The 17,471-nt window shown below is 51.5% G+C and overlaps 1 protein-coding gene across 12 annotated transcripts; it reads left to right on the forward strand.

Moving 5' to 3' along the window:
- Window positions 1-1,500: 1,500 nt before the first annotated feature.
- On the forward strand, window positions 1,501-17,080 carry BRPF1 (bromodomain and PHD finger containing 1). 12 transcript variants are annotated; one of them, XM_047850006.1, is made up of 14 exons: window positions 1,680-1,819; window positions 3,715-4,323; window positions 7,834-8,793; window positions 9,598-9,760; window positions 10,179-10,310; window positions 10,718-10,864; window positions 11,644-11,953; window positions 12,282-12,605; window positions 12,925-13,209; window positions 13,708-13,855; window positions 14,644-14,780; window positions 14,883-15,001; window positions 15,347-15,501; window positions 16,239-17,080. In XM_047850006.1, exons 2-14 carry the CDS (start codon window positions 3,725-3,727, stop codon window positions 16,420-16,422), a joined length of 3,663 nt encoding a protein of 1,220 aa, XP_047705962.1. In that variant the 5' UTR covers window positions 1,680-1,819; window positions 3,715-3,724; the 3' UTR covers window positions 16,423-17,080. The 12 variants fall into 12 exon arrangements, with proteins under 12 accessions (XP_047705957.1, XP_047705962.1, XP_047705964.1 ...); XM_047850008.1 differs by having other exon boundaries at window positions 12,285-12,605; XM_047850009.1 differs by having other exon boundaries at window positions 10,718-10,846.
- Window positions 17,081-17,471: the final 391 nt, after the last annotated feature.

A 17,471-nucleotide genomic window follows, 5' to 3' on the forward strand; every position in this document is an offset into this window, starting at 1 on the left:
AGGAAATGAAGACTCAGAGAGGTTCACTTATTGAAGAGAACTCATCAGTTCGACTCCAGATCCCAAGATCTTCACCAGCAAACATCTTCCTGCAGTGTCAATTGTATTAGGATATTTTTCAAAAAACATTGTACATGAAAAACACATACATTATAGTGAGTTGAATGCAAGGTTTGCATTAAGATAAAACAGAAACTTCCATTTGCTTTGGGCTTTGCCGCCAAACCCTGGAAGACCCTTTCGATGCTGTTCTTTGGATGGCAAAACTGAAGAGCAAGTACTGCTTAACAAGTGGACTCCTCCCAGCGCCCAAGTTCCCCAAAGTCCCCAAGAACTGACAATAGTTTTCGATCTCCCTTTTATAAATAAGGAATTTAAAGTAGGAAGAACTTAACAACATGTCTAAGTTCATATGGCTACTAAGTGGCCCAGTCACATTAAAACCAGCTGTCTGTTTTGACAGTCTTCCAACCCTCCACCCATAGCCATGATGCATTTTCCGCCAACCCTAAGGGGTTCCCAGTTTACCATACACAAGCCGTTTCACATTCCACCAGCCTTCTACACCTCCCCAGATTCGGCCCCTGCCTTCATACCCACACTTTCCCTTCAGTCCTGCTCCTTTGCCTTTCCCAAGCTCCTTCCCTTTCCTTTGGCCACGCCCCGTAACCCTAACCTGGCGCCGCCCCTTCCCTCTAGCCCCGCCCCTTTACCTTTTCCAAGCCCCGCCCTTTTACTTCAGTCTCGCGTCGTTTTTTCCCAGTTCTGTCCTTTCTCCCCAACCCAACACCTTCCAGGTCCATATAAAGCCCCGCCCTTTCTTTCCTGAGGCCCACTCTTCTGTTTAGCCCCACCCTTTCACCGTTGTTCAGCCCCTATTCTCCTTACTGAGGCCCGCTTTACAGATGTCCCCGCCCACTCCCCGCAAACTCCGCCCCTTGGACTGCTTTATTCTCTTCCAGACCCGCCCCACCTCTACCCATAACTCCGAGTCCTTCCTTAGGCTCCAGCCAGCGTCCTTCTTGCTCCCGGCCCTGCCCCCAGCCCCGCCCCGTGGCTCCGGCCCCGCCTCGCCGCCTTTCTCGGAGACCAAGGCCAGGTCCCCACTGCAGCCGCGGCGCCAGCAGGAGGGAGGGAGGAGGCAGAGGGGGAAGGGAGAAGGGCGGGCTCCTCAAGCCCAGCCCCGCGCTCATCGTCCGTGCCCGCAGATTCGCCACAAACGGCCCGACCACTCCGGATCTGGAATACCGCGACTTCAGCTTACAGGAACTCAATTCTAAGGTGGAGGTGCTACAGAAGTCATGTGGGGTGCCTACGGGCCCTTCCGAGTCTCAGAGAAAGGCCTCTCAAGACTCAGCAGGCGGGCGGGGATCTGTGGCGAAAGTGCAGATCGACAGCGCCGAGGCGCCGCGTTTACCCTGCGCAGACGCCGTCGCCGCCGCTGCTGCCGCCGCCGCTGCCACTGCCTTTGCCGCCACGGTCTCCGCCGCCGCCGTCCCCGCGCTGCCTCCGGGGTCTTCCATTGTTCCGGCCGTGCCGGGTCCCGAGGCCGGACAACCTAGAAGCTCTCGAAACCGGCGGCGGCCGACGGAGTTGAGACACCAGGGCGCCGGCGGGACCGGGAGCGGCAGGGGTCAGCGCGGGAATCCCGGGGAGCCGGGGCCAGAGCGTGGGGCGGCAGGGTGCCGGGGTGGCGAGGTCTGCGGTCTCCGGAGTTGGGGCTCTCTCTCCCCGGCCCGTCTTTCCCCGCCGGCCTCCCCAACTGGGGTCGGAGCCCCGGCGGGCGCCCCCGGCAATGAGCCCGGACTCGAGGTGGCCGGTGAGTGCGGGCCTGGGACCAGGGCGGGAGTGGCCAGCGGGGAAAGGCTAGACTACTTTCGTGGGGCGTGCACTGAGCTGCCCGGTCCGAGGGCCTCTTGGGCCACTCGAGCCGGGAGAACTGACAGTGCATTAGCTCCCAGCCTGCGTCCCAGGGCAACAGAGTATCCTCCAGGGCTCCCTGGGCCAATGGCAGGAGGGGAGCCTTGTTTAACATGTTACACTTCGACAAAAGGGAAACGTCGCCGCATCCGGGAGAGGGCTGCGGGCACCGCCTGGGCCCGGCCTGATCCCTCCGGCCCCCGCCCCCTACTTCCTCCAGCCCCCTGAACTCTGCCGCCATACCCCTGTGGGCTCTGGGTCTTCCTCACGGGCTTCCAGTCTGAGTTCTTGTCTCCACCCCGTGTGCCCTGCCGCCCAGTCCCAGTGGGACATCTGCCGGGGGCTCTGTGCTACTTTGGGAGCCAGGGCGACAGAGATGCAGGATACACCAGGGACCGACCCATCATTGAAAGAGAAGAGCTTGCCTGTTCCTCTGATTGGTTTGTGTTTAAAGACACAGCTGCAGGTAGGAAGTAAAAGTGAGTTGGAGTAGAGGGAGTAGTTCTACCGATGTAGAAGTCAGGGGCACTGACAGAGAGGCTGGAGCAGCCCACTTGGCTTGGCTAAGTCACAGGAGAGAAGCCAAGAAACGTCACCGTTTGTCTAGGAGCTCAGGGTGGCTTTGCCTGGAATGATGCCAACACCCTAGCTGAATTGTTGAAGTCAGCTAGGCCTGGAGAAATTGGGGCAGTCTCTGACCACGTTGGGCTTCCTGGGGGCTGGTGCCATCTGCTGTCACTACTCACCCAGGAACATTGGAGAGGAGGAAGGGAAGGCCCTAAGGACCGGCATGGAACTGAATGTGCCTAGATTGTCATGCTCTTGTTTGTACTCTTAAGTACCTGGTTATCACTCCCAGAGCCAGAGCCAGGGCATAGGCTTCCCCTAAACACCTCAGAAATGAACTGCTTCTTTCTGTAATGCAATGATTTCTGCTGGTGACCAGGATTAAATCATTGGCTATCCATTCAAACTTCTACATGGGTTAACACTAGCCTTCATCTGTCAGATGATCTGATGATCCCCTCATTCAGTATTCATTAAACAAGTTCTTTATTCATTTGCCAAAAACTGAGTGTCCACTACATGCCAGGTCCTGGGAATATATAGAGGTGGGTAGGCTCTCTGATGTCTGCACTGTATAGCACCTGGTCTAGTGGGAGGAGACAAAGAACTTCCAGTGTGGTAAGTGCCTTGGTGGAGATGACAATGGAATGCTATGGAAACACAGCCCTCCGTGGGAAAGACAAATCATAACAGAAGAAGTGACATTTGAGTTGGGTTTTGAAGAATGAGTAGGAGCTCACCAATCAGGATGGAAACCATTTCAAATCTTGCAGGAATGAGAGGTTATAACATTCAGGGAATGGCAAATTGCCCAGGGTAGACAGAAGCACAGCTGTAACAAGTGAAAAGAAGAGTCTGGAAAGGAGGACTAGGGCCAATGAAAGGGGTACCTTGAATATCATCCTAGGAAATTTGGATATTATCCTGAAATAAGTGGGGAGCATCAGGAAGCTTTTAATCAAAAGATTACATGGCTGTTGCTACTTGGTAAAAGATCACTCTGGCCACATTATATGAAGTTAAGCTAGAATAGTTGAGATATGGGGCAGGATGACCAAGCAGGAGGCGATGAGGCCCAGACTGCCCATGGTATGGAGGTGATGGCATTTGGAGTCACTGTAAAGGTGGGCTAGCCAGGACCTTTGGGGAGAAGGGGAGGGCTGGAGAGAGTAGTGGATGACCAGGAACTCTTCCCCAGGCCTGTGCTAACTGATATGTACATTCTAGATGTGACAGCATGGGGGTGGACTTTGATGTGAAGACTTTCTGCCACAACTTGCGGGCAACTAAGCCACCATATGAGTGCCCCGTGGAGACCTGCCGTAAGGTCTACAAGAGTTACAGTGGTATTGAGTACCACCTATATCACTATGACCACGACAACCCACCACCCCCGCAGCAGACTCCACTCCGCAAGCACAAAAAGAAGGGGCGCCAATCACGCCCAGCCAACAAGCAGTCGCCCAGCCCCTCAGAGGTATCCCAGTCACCCGGCCGTGAGGTGATGAGCTACGCGCAGGCCCAGCGCATGGTGGAGGTGGACCTGCACGGCCGAGTCCACCGCATCAGCATCTTTGACAACCTGGATGTGGTGTCAGAGGATGAGGAGGCCCCTGAGGAGGCTCCTGAGACTGGTAGCAACAAGGAGAACACCGAGACACCAGCTGCTACTCCCAAGTCAGGCAAGCATAAGAACAAGGAAAAGCGCAAGGACTCCAACCATCACCACCACCATAATGCTTCTGTGAGCACCACTCCCAAGCTGCCAGAGGTGGTATACCGGGAGTTGGAGCAGGACACCCCCGATGCCCCACCCCGGCCGACTTCCTATTACCGGTAAGGCCACCTCCACCTCCCAACTCTGGAAAACTGGTCAGGCAGGGCTCAGGAGCTGAGGCGTAACAGGGAGCAGATAGGAGAGTGGCAGAGATAAAGGATAGCAGAAGCACACTGGTCCTGCCAGGGCGGTGAGAGGAACGTGCCCCAGCTAATGATGGTGGCACTTACTATATACTGCCATATGCCAGGCCCTGCACTGGGTACTTTGCAGTCACTATTTTATTCTCACAATTCTCTCAGGTAGGTATCGTTCTCATTTCACAGATGAGGAATGCACAGTCCAGAAAGGGGGCCAGACTTACCGACAGTCACGTGCCAGTAGATAGTGGAACTGGGATTCAAATCCAGGTTCCTCTGACTCCAAATCTGCAGTTTTCACTATATCAAAAAATCATGTGTCTGGTTCCTGACCCTCTCCACTCCATCACTGTGTAACCTTGAGAAAGTTGTCTGGCTTCTGGTTTTCTAATGACCCCATCTGCAGAGCCGGTATAATATTCCTCTGCCGGCCTAGAGGTAGAAGACTAAGCACACTGATTTCATAAGGTCCCTAAAGCAATTTGCAAATTTGCAGAGGTAATTTTCCCACCATTCTGTTACTGTCACCCATCCTTTAACATGTGTAAGCAATATTTTTATCACCTATGGTTTGTGCTCCTCCATTGGCCCTAGTATTTATTTCACTTAACTGTTTCTTGGAACCCCACTTCCTTGCAAAATTAGTCATGGTGGCTCTAACAAAGTTACAGGCATAAGGCTAAATTCCTTTAACACAAGGTAAGAAATGAAGGGGTGGGGGCAATTTGGTGGTGGAGCTATGTACAGAAGCCTTAGCTGGAGGATGGGAGAAAAATCAAGTATAAACCTTCTCTCTGAGTCTTGGCATCCAAGGCAAAGAGGGCATTCAGATAAGTTAAGGAGCAGTATTTGGTGTCAACTAATCAGAAGGCCTAATCTCTGAGAAGGACTTGTAAAGGTTTTTATATGAAGGGTGGTTTTTTTACCAAAAGTGCAATCCGTGTGATGGTATGCTGAATCTCCGTTCTTTAAAATCAAGTCTGTGGGCACTCCAGTGATTTGGCCTGGTATGTCACTTTGGTCCCTCCCTTGTTCACACGTTATATAGTCACCTCTTCCTGTCTTTCATCCATCCAGCCCAGCTTCACCTCCTTCTCCTTCTGGATTTGCACTGCCTCTCTTTTATGTTAGCAGTGACTGTTAGGCTCACCCCCCAACATACAAACCCTTGTTCGGGCCAGCCTTTTCTCCTAAGGGCTCTTCAGCCTTCTCTGCTCTGATAGGCAATCCAAACCAGTTCCTTCCCCTCCATTTCTTCCTCCCTCTGCTCAGATTCACTCCTTATTCCTGGGGATCAAATCTGTTCTCCAGGGCAGCAATTCTCAGCTGGTACACTGTGATCAGCTGGGAGGTGTGTTGCATGTCATTTATTACTACTGTTAATAGAACTGTCCAAGTTTTGCAAATGATATTTTTTATATATAAATTCGAGAAGATTTGAGGTCATCTCTCTAACAACACCAATTTCTCTTGCTTGCATCTAATATATGCTTTCTTAAGGAGAAAAGAGGGTGGAGTGTAGGCTGGTGTGCCAGGAATTGTACATGACATGCAGCCTACATTATCTGTGCCACAGCCTGTAATCTAGGTGCACTGTGGGAGTGTGTTATATACCATCGCATAATGTCACATATGTTATGGCAGAGCAAAGGTTGAGAACAAGTGCCAAGGCCTAGCAGGGGCTGGATAGTTCATACAATCTCTAAGCCACACCCTTTTTGAAGGATGAGGACATTGCAGTCATTTGGGGTAAAGGGCTAAGAAAGAAACTGCTTCCTATAGATACAGTATTTTAGTTTCCTCCATTCCACCCTCAAAATGCCTTTGAAATGAACAACTGTGCCTATTTCTGTGTGGTGAATCAGACATGGTCCTTGCCTCTAGCCTGTAGTGGAGGAGTTAGACACATAAATAGTTATAATACAAGGCAAGATAGCTCAGGGCTATACAAAAGCTAATAATAAAGCCAAGGTTTATTGAGTACTTGCATCATGCCAGGAACTGTTCTAAATACCTTATCTGTATTAACTCATTTAATGTTCACAACAGCTGTGTGAAATAGGTACAGGTTAGCATCACCACTTTATAGATGAGGAAACAGAGGCCCAGGGAGATCACCTTATTTGCCTGCTGTCATACAGAGCATGGCTCCCAAGCCTATGCTCTTCTGGCCTACTCTAGCACCCAGAGCTCCATTTCTCTTGTGGAGAGGGGAGTGGAGGGACAGAAACTAACATTTATTTAGGGCCTGCTATGTGCCACTTCAGTTAGCCCATTCATTTTTTTAAATTCCATTTAATCCTGACAAGTGTCTTTGGGAGTAAATAGTAGCATCCTCATTCTCTTATCAATAAAACTGAGTTCAGGAAGGACCAGTGATGTCTTGAAGGTCAGAGTGGCAGAGCCAGGATTTAAATCCATGTTTTCAGAAACCAAAGCCCCATTCTTTCCATTGTAAAACATATATAAAACATATATATAATTTGCAAGTGATACTTGCGGACCTTTCTTCTCCTAACTCTGCACCATCATCCAGACCTGTAGCTTTACAGTACCAGAGTCCAGGCCATCTAGGGCATAGCAGGGGCATGGGGAGCCTGCTCTGTATGCCAGGCACCTGGAGCGGCCCTCAGCTCCAGTCTGGCTGGCCCAATGAGTGTGTAGGGTAGAGTCTGAATTCTAGTTCTGCCACTTCCTGGTTGTAGGACCTATCTGTGTTAGACAGTTAATTAACTTCTCAAAGCTTCATTTTCCTCATCCTCAAAATAAGGGCAATATGAACACTGATGCTATGGCTGTGGTGAGAATCAATGTGGTAACGGTACAATGCTTGGCTCATAGTAAATGCTCAGTAAATCTTAGCTATTCTGTTATTTTCCAAGGCTATGCAAAAAACAAACACAATATGAAGAGTTTGAGGGAGCCCTGAGCTGCATTAGCTGACATAAGACCCATGGCAACTCCATTCAGGTTGCTGCCAGTTGGTACTAAAACATATATATGATTTGCAAGTGATACTTGCAGACCTTTCTTCTCCTAACTCTGCACCATCATCCAGACCAACCCGGTAGGTCCTAGCTGCCCTACCCTCCTCCCTTCAGGAGTTTGGTTGAGCCTCCGTACCCCAGAGGAGGTGGTATAGTAGCTAGTACACAAGCTTTGGAGTCAGCAGGCCTGAGTTCACACCCTAGCTCTACCACTTTCTCCCAAGGGAGCCAGAACAGGTGAATTAACTCCCCAAACCTTAGGTTTCCTTTTCTGCAAAACAGGAATGATTACAGCACCTGGGGTTAAGGTGAGGATGGAATGAGACAGCATAAATAAAGGCACAGACCTGGCAGTGTGTAAGCGTCCAGCAACTGTAACCCATTTTCTTTAGGGGAAGGAAATCTCAACTATATGATGCTGAGCTGCCTATGTGCACTGCAGGTACATTGAGAAGTCGGCAGAGGAGCTGGACGAGGAAGTAGAGTATGACATGGACGAGGAGGACTACATCTGGCTGGATATCATGAACGAGCGGCGGAAGACAGAGGGTGTGAGTCCCATCCCGCAGGAGATCTTTGAGTACCTAATGGACCGACTGGAGAAGGAGTCCTACTTTGAAAGCCACAATAAAGGTGACCCCAATGCACTAGTGGATGAGGATGCTGTGTGCTGTATCTGCAATGATGGTGAGTGCCAGAACAGCAATGTCATCCTATTCTGTGACATGTGCAACCTGGCTGTGCACCAAGAGTGCTACGGTGTCCCCTACATCCCTGAGGGCCAGTGGCTGTGCCGCCGCTGCCTACAGTCACCCTCCCGGGCTGTGGACTGTGCCCTGTGCCCCAACAAGGGTGGTGCCTTCAAGCAGACAGATGACGGGCGCTGGGCCCATGTGGTGTGTGCCCTGTGGATCCCTGAAGTCTGCTTTGCCAACACAGTCTTCCTGGAGCCTATCGACAGCATCGAGCACATCCCACCAGCTCGCTGGAAGCTGACCTGCTATATTTGCAAACAGCGGGGCTCAGGGGCATGCATTCAGTGCCACAAGGCCAACTGCTACACAGCCTTCCACGTGACATGTGCCCAGCAGGCTGGCCTTTACATGAAGATGGAGCCTGTGCGAGAGACAGGTGCCAATGGCACTTCTTTCAGCGTCCGCAAGACGGCCTACTGTGACATCCACACACCCCCAGGTTCAGCACGCCGCTTGCCTGCCCTGTCCCACAGTGAGGGTGAGGAGGATGAGGATGAGGAGGAGGATGAGGGTAAGAGTTGGAGCTCAGAGAAGGTCAAGAAGGCCAAGGCCAAGTCCCGGATCAAGATGAAGAAGGCACGGAAGATCCTGGCAGAGAAACGGGCCGCAGCACCTGTGGTGTCGGTGCCCTGCATCCCACCACACAGGTATGTGGGGAGCAGATGGGTAGGCTGGTAAGGGAAGAAGAAGCCCTCCTAGAGACTGATAGCCCCGAGTGGAGTGACAGGGTTGGGTTCTCTTATTAGAAGCTACAAAGAAGGTCAAAACAAAACACCAGATTCCAAAAGAAGTTAGCCCTAGCAGGTCACCAGACTTTTATCTTAGGAGCCAGAAATTTCAGCTTTTATCTGTCAGACCTAACATGTTTTCAGCTGCCCTTCATTTTATGGTCTGGTTTAAGTAGGAAGAAAGAGGATGTAGTAGCTATCAGCCACAGTGGCAGAAATACTCTCACCCTGAACAGAGAAATGGAAGGAAAAAGGGGGAAGGAGTTGTGAAGTGGTCACTACCACAAATGAATCCAAATGACGGCTGCCATCATCAGTTATTTTTAACTTTCTCTTGTGCTGTCTAGTTAATTTCCTCTAGTGTACTGCTCTACAATTATACTTTATCCTAAAACCTTACAAGGCTCAGGCTGAGCAGGGTATCCCAGAGTCAAATAGTACTCTGGGCTGCTGTGACAAGAGCAGTCTTAGAGGCCAAACTCCTCATATGAGTTCACCCAACTTCATGAACAGGGTCAGGGATCTGGCTTCATGCTGGGAATTTGGCTTCCTGTCTGGTACTGTTTGCTCTTCTTCACATTAAGCCAAGTGTCACAGGCTTTTTTGACAATAGACTTACTCCAGATTCAACTCCATTCAGGAATTCTCACCAGCCAGAGACACCTGTTCTGCTTAAGAAAATAATGGCCCAACAGGTTTTTCTCTTTATTCCCTGCTTCACAGGCTCAGTAAAATCACCAACCGCCTGACCATCCAAAGGAAGAGCCAGTTCATGCAGAGGCTACACAGCTACTGGACGCTGAAACGACAGTCACGAAATGGAGTCCCGCTGCTACGTCGCCTGCAGACACATCTGCAGTCTCAGAGGAATTGTGACCAAGTCGGGGTACCGTGTCAGATTCCCTATGGGCTCTGGGAACTGGGGCCAGGGACATAAAGGACTGAGATATGTGATAATAGTTTTCAGTGTCCGAGAGCTTAGGCTATTTCCTCCTTTAAAGTAGCCCTCAAACCAAACTCAGGATGAGATCCTTACAGATTGTCTGCACGTTAGAAGGGCACTGTTCCTGTGTGTTCCTTCATGCATTCATTCAACAAGCATATACCAACCATTGATTCTGTGCCAGATCTAGGGGACACATAAGTATAGGAATTCCCACTTTAGCTAGTGAGGCTGCCAGTAAATTACTGTGCTACCTCCTTCAGTTTTACCTGACATTGACCCAAGCTTCCTGGGCTCTTCTTCCCTCTGGCCTTTCTTCTGGCTTCCTTACCATCTACCAATCCCCTTCTTGCCTCTACAGAGAGATTCTGAGGATAAGAACTGGGCCCTCAAAGAACAGCTCAAGTCCTGGCAGCGCCTCCGGCACGACCTGGAGCGAGCTCGGCTGCTGGTGGAGCTGATCCGCAAGCGGGAGAAACTCAAAAGGGAGACGGTGAGTGCTCCTGGGTCAAGTCTGTTTTTCAGAGGAGAAAACATTCCTGGGACAAGGAAAAGCCTTTGTCCCCTGGCCAGGAAGCAATAGGGCTGATGCTGGAGTCAGGTCTCAATGGTGCCCAGTGTGTTCTCCAGCTCACGGCAAGCAGCATGTCACAGAAGAGGATGAACGGGACCCTCAATTATGTGATACAGGTAGCTGGCACTGGGAGTTCAAGGAAGAAAAAGGCCAGAGTAGTCAGGGAAGGTTTCACCAGGTGGGGCCTTGTAGAAAGTAGACCTGAGTGTGTCAGCTGTGGGCAGGAGAGAAGGAAGGCAGTTTCCCAAACCAGCTGCTACCATCCCTTCAGACCTCTTCCAAGGGACTGGCCTGGGCCTGGCTGATCGGGCCTTTATGTGTGTCAGATCAAGGTCCAGCAGATCGCCATGGAGATGCAGCTGACCCCCTTCCTCATCCTCCTTCGCAAAACCTTGGAGCAGCTCCAAGAAAAGGACACAGGCAACATCTTCAGCGAGCCGGTCCCTCTGTCTGAGGTAACCGAATTGGACGAAGTAAGAATCCCTTCCCCTCACTCCACCTTTCTGTTCCTCTCCCAGTTGGACCCCTGCTGCAGGTCTGGGCCAGGGACTAGGAGGGGACTGTGAAGAGAGGGGCTGGTGGCTCTGGGGCTCCAGGATAACTGGAGCCACATGCATCACCTGGACTCTGTCTTGTCCCTGTCACACCCCAAGGGCCCAGAATGGGAGGCAATCTGCACTCCTTCCCCAGAGGCAGGGACTGAGTCTGCCAAATGAATAATCCCAGGGCAGGAAGACACTTTCGGGGTGCTGAACCCTAGAACGGAGACTTTAGAAGGCTCAGCACCTAAAGAACCAGCTCTGAAGCCCTAGGTCCTGACTGGCAGACTCTTCTCTCTAAAAGGTATAAAACGAGAGGCCCGAGGCAGTAGCCTCCTTATATGTCTTAATGATAAGTAAAAGAGCTATAGGAATGCAAAGTGGTGTTATTTCCAAATGATTGCCCTAGCCATTTTCTTACTGAAGCCTCTTGGCTCTAGGAGGTAGATTTGACTGTAATTTCATCACCATTTTCCAGGTGAGGAAAAAGAAGGCCCAAAGAGGTTAAGAGACTTGCCATGGTCACACAGCTTGTGACTGGTAAAGTCAAGACTAGAATCCAGCTTTCCTTTCCCCTGTGCTATATGCCTGCCTCTAACTGTGGTGGGAGGAGGTTGCTGGATGCTTTTCAGGGGGTGGGGGTGTTAGGAGCAAGGGTTCAGGGCGAATGAGGAGCATTTCTCCACTTAGCCATGCCTACCCTGCTCTCCCAGGTACCTGACTACCTAGACCACATCAAAAAGCCCATGGACTTTTTCACCATGAAGCAGAACTTGGAGGCTTACCGCTACCTGAACTTTGATGATTTTGAGGAGGACTTCAACCTTATCGTCAGCAACTGCCTCAAGTATAACGCCAAGGACACCATCTTCTACCGGGCAGCAGTGCGGCTCCGAGAACAGGGTGGCGCTGTGCTCCGCCAGGCCCGGCGCCAGGCAGAAAAAATGGGCATTGACTTTGAGACGGGCATGCATATCCCCCACAGCCTGGCTGGAGATGAGGCCCCACAGCACACTGAAGATGGTGGGTGATAAATCATGCTACACACATAGAGGCCAATGCCAGGGATGAATGGCTTTCCAAAAGTCCCCTACTGGGAACAGGCAGTGTAGGCAGGAAGTAGCTAGCCTGAGCAGTGGCAAACTATCCCCAGGAATGCTCCCCAAGAAGCCAGACTGGGTGAATCGATAGCAGTGCCTACCCTTCCACATCTTGGTGCTGCTGTTTTACAGCTGTTCCTGGTGAGAAGCCAAAGGGAAAAGAGTGGGTTTCTTGTTGCCTGCTCAGGTTCAGGGGGCCCAGAGGCCTACCCTAAGTTTGACCTTTCCCCACCCCCTGTGTCCACTCGTAGCAGCAGAGGAAGAGCGGCTGATCCTGCTAGAGAACCAGAAGCACCTGCCAGTGGAAGAGCAGCTGAAGTTGTTGCTGGAGCGGCTGGATGAGGTGAATGCCAGCAAGCAGAGTGTGAGTCGTTCACGGCGTGCAAAGATGATCAAGAAAGAGATGACGGCACTGCGGCGGAAGCTTGCCCACCAGCGGGAAACTGGAAGGGATGGGCCTGAGCGTCATGGCCCCTCCAGCCGGGGCAGCCTGACACCCCACCCGGCAGCATGTGACAAGGACGGGCAGACAGACAGTGCCGCCGAAGAGAGCAGCAGCCAGGAGACAACCAAAGGTCTGAACCCCTAGCAAGGTGGACCCCAAAGCCAGCTAGACTTGACTCTGTAGCACACACTCAGCCACTGCCATCCCCCAGGCAGAGGTCCCTCCTACACAGCTAGCTGTACTTTCTCCCTCATTCCCCATTCAGGGGCCTCTTAGCTGCCTCTCTGGCTATTGGTATAAGGGACAATGTTCCCAATTCCACAACCCCCCAGATCATCTCCCAACTCTAGCTGGAGTAACAGTCCTATAGGCCCAGGGCATACCCTGGGTATCTACCCTTCCCACATCAGGCCCCTCACCAACTCTCCTTCTCTCTTTCTCTGCTCCAGGCCTGGGTCCCAACATGTCCTCAACCCCCGCACATGAGGTGGGCAGGAGAACCTCAGTTCTGTTCTCCAAAAAGAACCCGAAGACAGCTGGACCGCCCAAGAGGCCGGGCCGGCCCCCCAAAAACCGGGAGAGCCAGATGACCCCCAGCCACGGAGGCAGTCCTGTGGGGCCCCCCCAGCTCCCCATCATGGGCTCCCTACGTCAGCGCAAGCGGGGTAGGAGCCCCCGGCCCAGTTCGAGCTCAGACAGCGACAGTGATAAATCCACAGAAGACCCCCCAATGGGTGAGCTTCACCATCACCCAGCCCCCCCGAGAGAGTGAGCAAAGTTGCCATCATTCCCAACATAACTCCCACCTGTCCCTTCATTTGCCCATAATATATCAGAGCTAGAAGGGCCCTTAGGGATCCTTTAATTCAGTCCCCTCATTTTACAGATGGGGAAACTGAAGTCCAGAAACACTGACCCAGCTAGATTCCCATCCAGGACCCTCTCCATTATATCACTTCACCTTTTCTCTTCTCACCCTCCTTGGGGATTTCCTGCCCTTTAAGCCATTTGTGTCTTAAGGCCAGTAACTGCCAAGGGCAGTGTGATGGGTGGGGCAGGACTATGGCCAACTGTGGCAGACACTGCCCAGAACTGGCTCTGCTGGCCAAAGTTGGAGGAATTTTCCAGCACAGAAGGGAAAGCCGAGCCCCTAGTCCCTCTTACCCCCATGCCATCTCTCATCTACATCTTCCTGACCGATTCCTTCCCTCCTCCCCCTCCCCCCAACCAAGACTTACCAGCTAATGGCTTCAGCGGTGGAAATCAGCCAGTGAAGAAGAGTTTCTTGGTATATCGTAATGACTGCAGCCTTCCCCGGAGCAGCTCCGACTCTGAGTCTAGCAGCAGTAGCAGCAGCAGCGCTGCCTCAGACCGAACCAGGTACCAGCCCTCCAGATCAAGGTCTGCCTCCAGGATGCCCTTTGAAGTTTCCCTCTGGGAAATAGCATGGCAGCCACTTCAGTCTAGATTAAGATGGCTCAGACCCAGGGTTCTCTGCGAAATAAATGGCATACCTAAGAACGTCACCATAATGGAATAGTGGGAACCATCCTGGGTTAAGCTGATGTTGTAGAGCAGAGAGCGTAAACTGATGCCTTGTGGCCTGGATTTGGCCTGCAGACATATTTTGTTTGGCCAGCATGGTGTTTAAAAAAAAAAAGGAATCCAGTACTGCCACATAAAATTCCTAGTGTCTGTATTCTCTTTAAAAATCCGATCTGGCGGGGCGCCTGGGTGGCGCAGTCGGTTAAGTGTCCGACTTCAGCCAGGTCACGATCTCGCAGTCCGTGAGTTCGAGCCCCGCGTCAGGCTCTGGGCTGATGGCTCGGAGCCTGGAGCCTGTTTCCGATTCTGTGTCTCCCTCTCTCTCTGCCCCTCCCCCATTCATGCTCTGTCTCTCTCTGTCCCAAAAATAAATAAAAACGTTGAAAAAAAAAAAAATTCCGATCTGGCAAATCTAGCCAGGGGATGCACTCATCACCACCACTGTTAAATCCAGCCCATGTCAGTCACACTATTGCCAAGCCCCCGAGGGCTTTTAAGTTTGAAATTTTTCAAGTAGCCTCAGTTTTCCAAAATTCTTAGACCTGGGGGTTTAAAGAGAGGACAACTACTGTGTCATTACCCACTCTACCCTCCTTTAAGCTGAGTTCTTGTCTTGTCCACAGCACAACACCCTCAAAACAGGGCCGGGGCAAGCCCTCCTTCTCTCGGGGCACATTCCCGGAAGACAGCAGTGAAGATACCTCAGGCACTGAGAACGAGGCCTACTCCGTGGGCACTGGCCGCGGCGTGGGCCACAGCAGTAAGTACCCTCACCCAAAGCCAGGGAAGCCGGGGGCCCGGTATCAGGGCCTTGCCAGCCCCCTGGCTGCTGATCTGCTCCCTCTCTCCCATTCCTGTGAAGTGGTAAGGAAGAGTCTGGGACGGGGAGCTGGCTGGCTGTCAGAAGATGAGGACTCCCCACTGGATGCTCTGGACCTGGTGTGGGCCAAATGCCGAGGGTATCCATCATACCCAGCTCTGGTAGGCTTCCCCTTTTCTTATCATACCCCTTGCCTCCCAACCCCAGATCGTAGACACAATTAGCAGACTTTACTTACTCTCTGCTGAGCTGTAGAGAACAAGGGTCTTTGGCAGATAGATACTTAACAAGTTCCTGGTTAGTTTTTCCATCTCTCCCTTTTCTTTCCCTTTGCATCTTGGAATCTGGAATAGTTCATCATGAGAAGCCAAGGGTCAGCAATGCAGCCTTGTGGCATGATAATCTTTCTGTGTCCCAACTTCAGAGGTAGTTTCCCAATTCTTGTATAGAGTAAGTTTCGGGGAAGAAGGGAACTGAACCAAACAAAGGTCTTATTACACCCTCAGATAATTGATCCAAAGATGCCCCGGGAAGGTATGTTCCATCATGGGGTTCCTATCCCTGTGCCCCCCCTGGAGGTGCTGAAACTTGGGGAACAGATGACCCAGGAAGCCCGAGAGCATCTCTACCTCGTCCTCTTCTTTGACAACAAGCGAACCTGGTAAGGGAGGAGGGGAGCAGTTGCTGTGACTCATACAGCCACAGATGCAACCCTGGGTATGTGGGCAGGCTGCCAGGAAACTCCAGCAACAGACAGACTGGGCTATCACAGATCAGTAGGGGAGGGACTTAGATCTTTGAGCAGAAGGGTTGTGAGGGTTGTGTTGACCATGAGTCTGAGAGACTGAGTGGGCAACAGCTGACAAACAGCTGTAGCTAGAAGCTAGAGGGCCATCAGTGACTGTGACAAATGTGCTCCCCACCCAGAATCAGGTGGCTTCTAGACTTAGTTTTCCTGTCTCTGCCTCCATGGTGACAAGATGAGGATAAAATAGACATAAACATTCAGGATCTTAAATCTCTGTTCTGTCACATGTATGTAATGCAGTGTTTTTTGTGTATTGTGTGCAAAGGATATTTAATGTCAGTAAAGTCTGCCTGAAGCCTATGGGACAAGGTACCTATTTCAGGTTAGGTCATGGCCCCTTTTTGCACTCGTAAATACCCTGTGGTTACCCTGTAATGTGACTGTTGAGTGGGTGCTTTTCATCACTAGACTATGAGCAGTTCCTTGAGGGCAGGGACTGTTTCTCTTAGACTCTGTAACCCCATTACCCACCAGAACCGGGCCCCTAGTGGGCACTCAGGAGGTGTTTTTGAATGAGTGAAGGAGTGATGAAGGCTGATGCTTGTTGCTTTCCCAGAGATGACTTATGTGATCCTCACCTCGTCCTACAGGCAGTGGCTGCCAAGGACTAAGCTGGTTCCTCTGGGCGTGAACCAGGACCTCGACAAGGAAAAGATGCTGGAGGGCCGCAAATCCAACATCCGCAAATCAGTGCAGATTGCTTACCACCGGGCTCTGCAGCACCGCAGCAAGGTGCAGGGCGAGCAGAGCAGCGAGACCAGTGATAGTGACTGATAATGCCCAGCACAGCCCAACCTACAGTGCCCTGCCACCTCTCTCCTCCCCCTTTGCTCACTGTCCTGGAGTGGCACCGGCCTCTGCACTGACTCATTCCTGGTCTTGGGGCCAGTCTCAGGGGAAGCTGGGTGGGGGAGGTCCCTCCCGCCCTGAGTGCAGCTGGACTGTACAGAACACTCCAAGGGCCCACGGCGGCTCTGCGCATGGAGAGGGGAGGTCTCACTGGCCAGAGAGCCCCAGAGACCTCAGCATTGTAGTGCAGGGTGGTGGGCCAAGGTTAGGACACTGCATAAAACAGGCCATCCCACCACCTCTGTCTGCTCTGCTCATGCCAGGAGAATCTAACTGCCTAGTGGCCTGAGGCCCTTGCAGGTGGTGAGGTGAACGGGCATCTGCCCAGCCTAGCAGTGGGATTGATGTCTGTCCAGCCCGGAAGAGGGGCACTAGGTGACCCCCCTCCCCTGCTGTTGTAAATACTGTAATTAGCGGAGAATTTAAATTATTCTCATTTGTAACTGCGTTTCCGGGTCGCGCCAGAGTCATTTGGTACTAAAAAAGACTGGGGCCTGTCCCCACTTCCCTTTTTCCCATAGATGCCCCCACCTTTCAAACTGGTTTGTATTTATTTCAAAGGAAGAAAATATATTGATTCTTAGAAAATAAATAGTCTGTTTGGAATTCTTGGGTTCTTGCCTTCTGCCAGGGCAAAAAGATAAAAAGGGAGGTTGTCCCTCAGGGATGGTAAATAATTGGGCTCAAGAGGTTGCTGGTTGCTGTGCATGCTGCATTTGTAAGACAACAGCCAGGATAATATGATAGCTCCCATTTCCCAGGCACTCACTGGATGGCAGGCCTTTTTCTAAGCACTTTTAGATACACAATTTTATGTAATCCTTGCAAAAACTATAGGGAAAGTTAATAAGGTGGTTATCTCCACAAAGATACTGAGGTTTAGAAAAATGAAGTAACTTGCCTAAGTTCCCACAACTAGGAAGGCGCAGAGCTAGGATTTGAACTCCGGTCTTTGTCTACAAAGCTGGCTCTTT

Source organism: Prionailurus viverrinus, chromosome A2, assembly GCF_022837055.1.
Source record: "Prionailurus viverrinus isolate Anna chromosome A2, UM_Priviv_1.0, whole genome shotgun sequence".
Taxonomy (NCBI): domain Eukaryota; kingdom Metazoa; phylum Chordata; class Mammalia; order Carnivora; family Felidae; genus Prionailurus; species Prionailurus viverrinus.

Excerpts from the sequence above, each read along its gene's own strand:
- BRPF1 (XM_047850001.1), top strand. The coding sequence starts at position 3,725 with ATGGGGGTGGACTTTGATGTGAAGACTTTCTGCCACAACTTGCGGGCA. Across the intron at positions 4,324-7,833 it reads CGGCCGACTTCCTATTACCG|GTACATTGAGAAGTCGGCAG; the intron begins GTAAGGCCACCT and ends TGTGCACTGCAG. Across the intron at positions 11,954-12,281 it reads CCCACAGCACACTGAAGATG|CAGCAGAGGAAGAGCGGCTG; the intron begins GTGGGTGATAAA and ends GTCCACTCGTAG.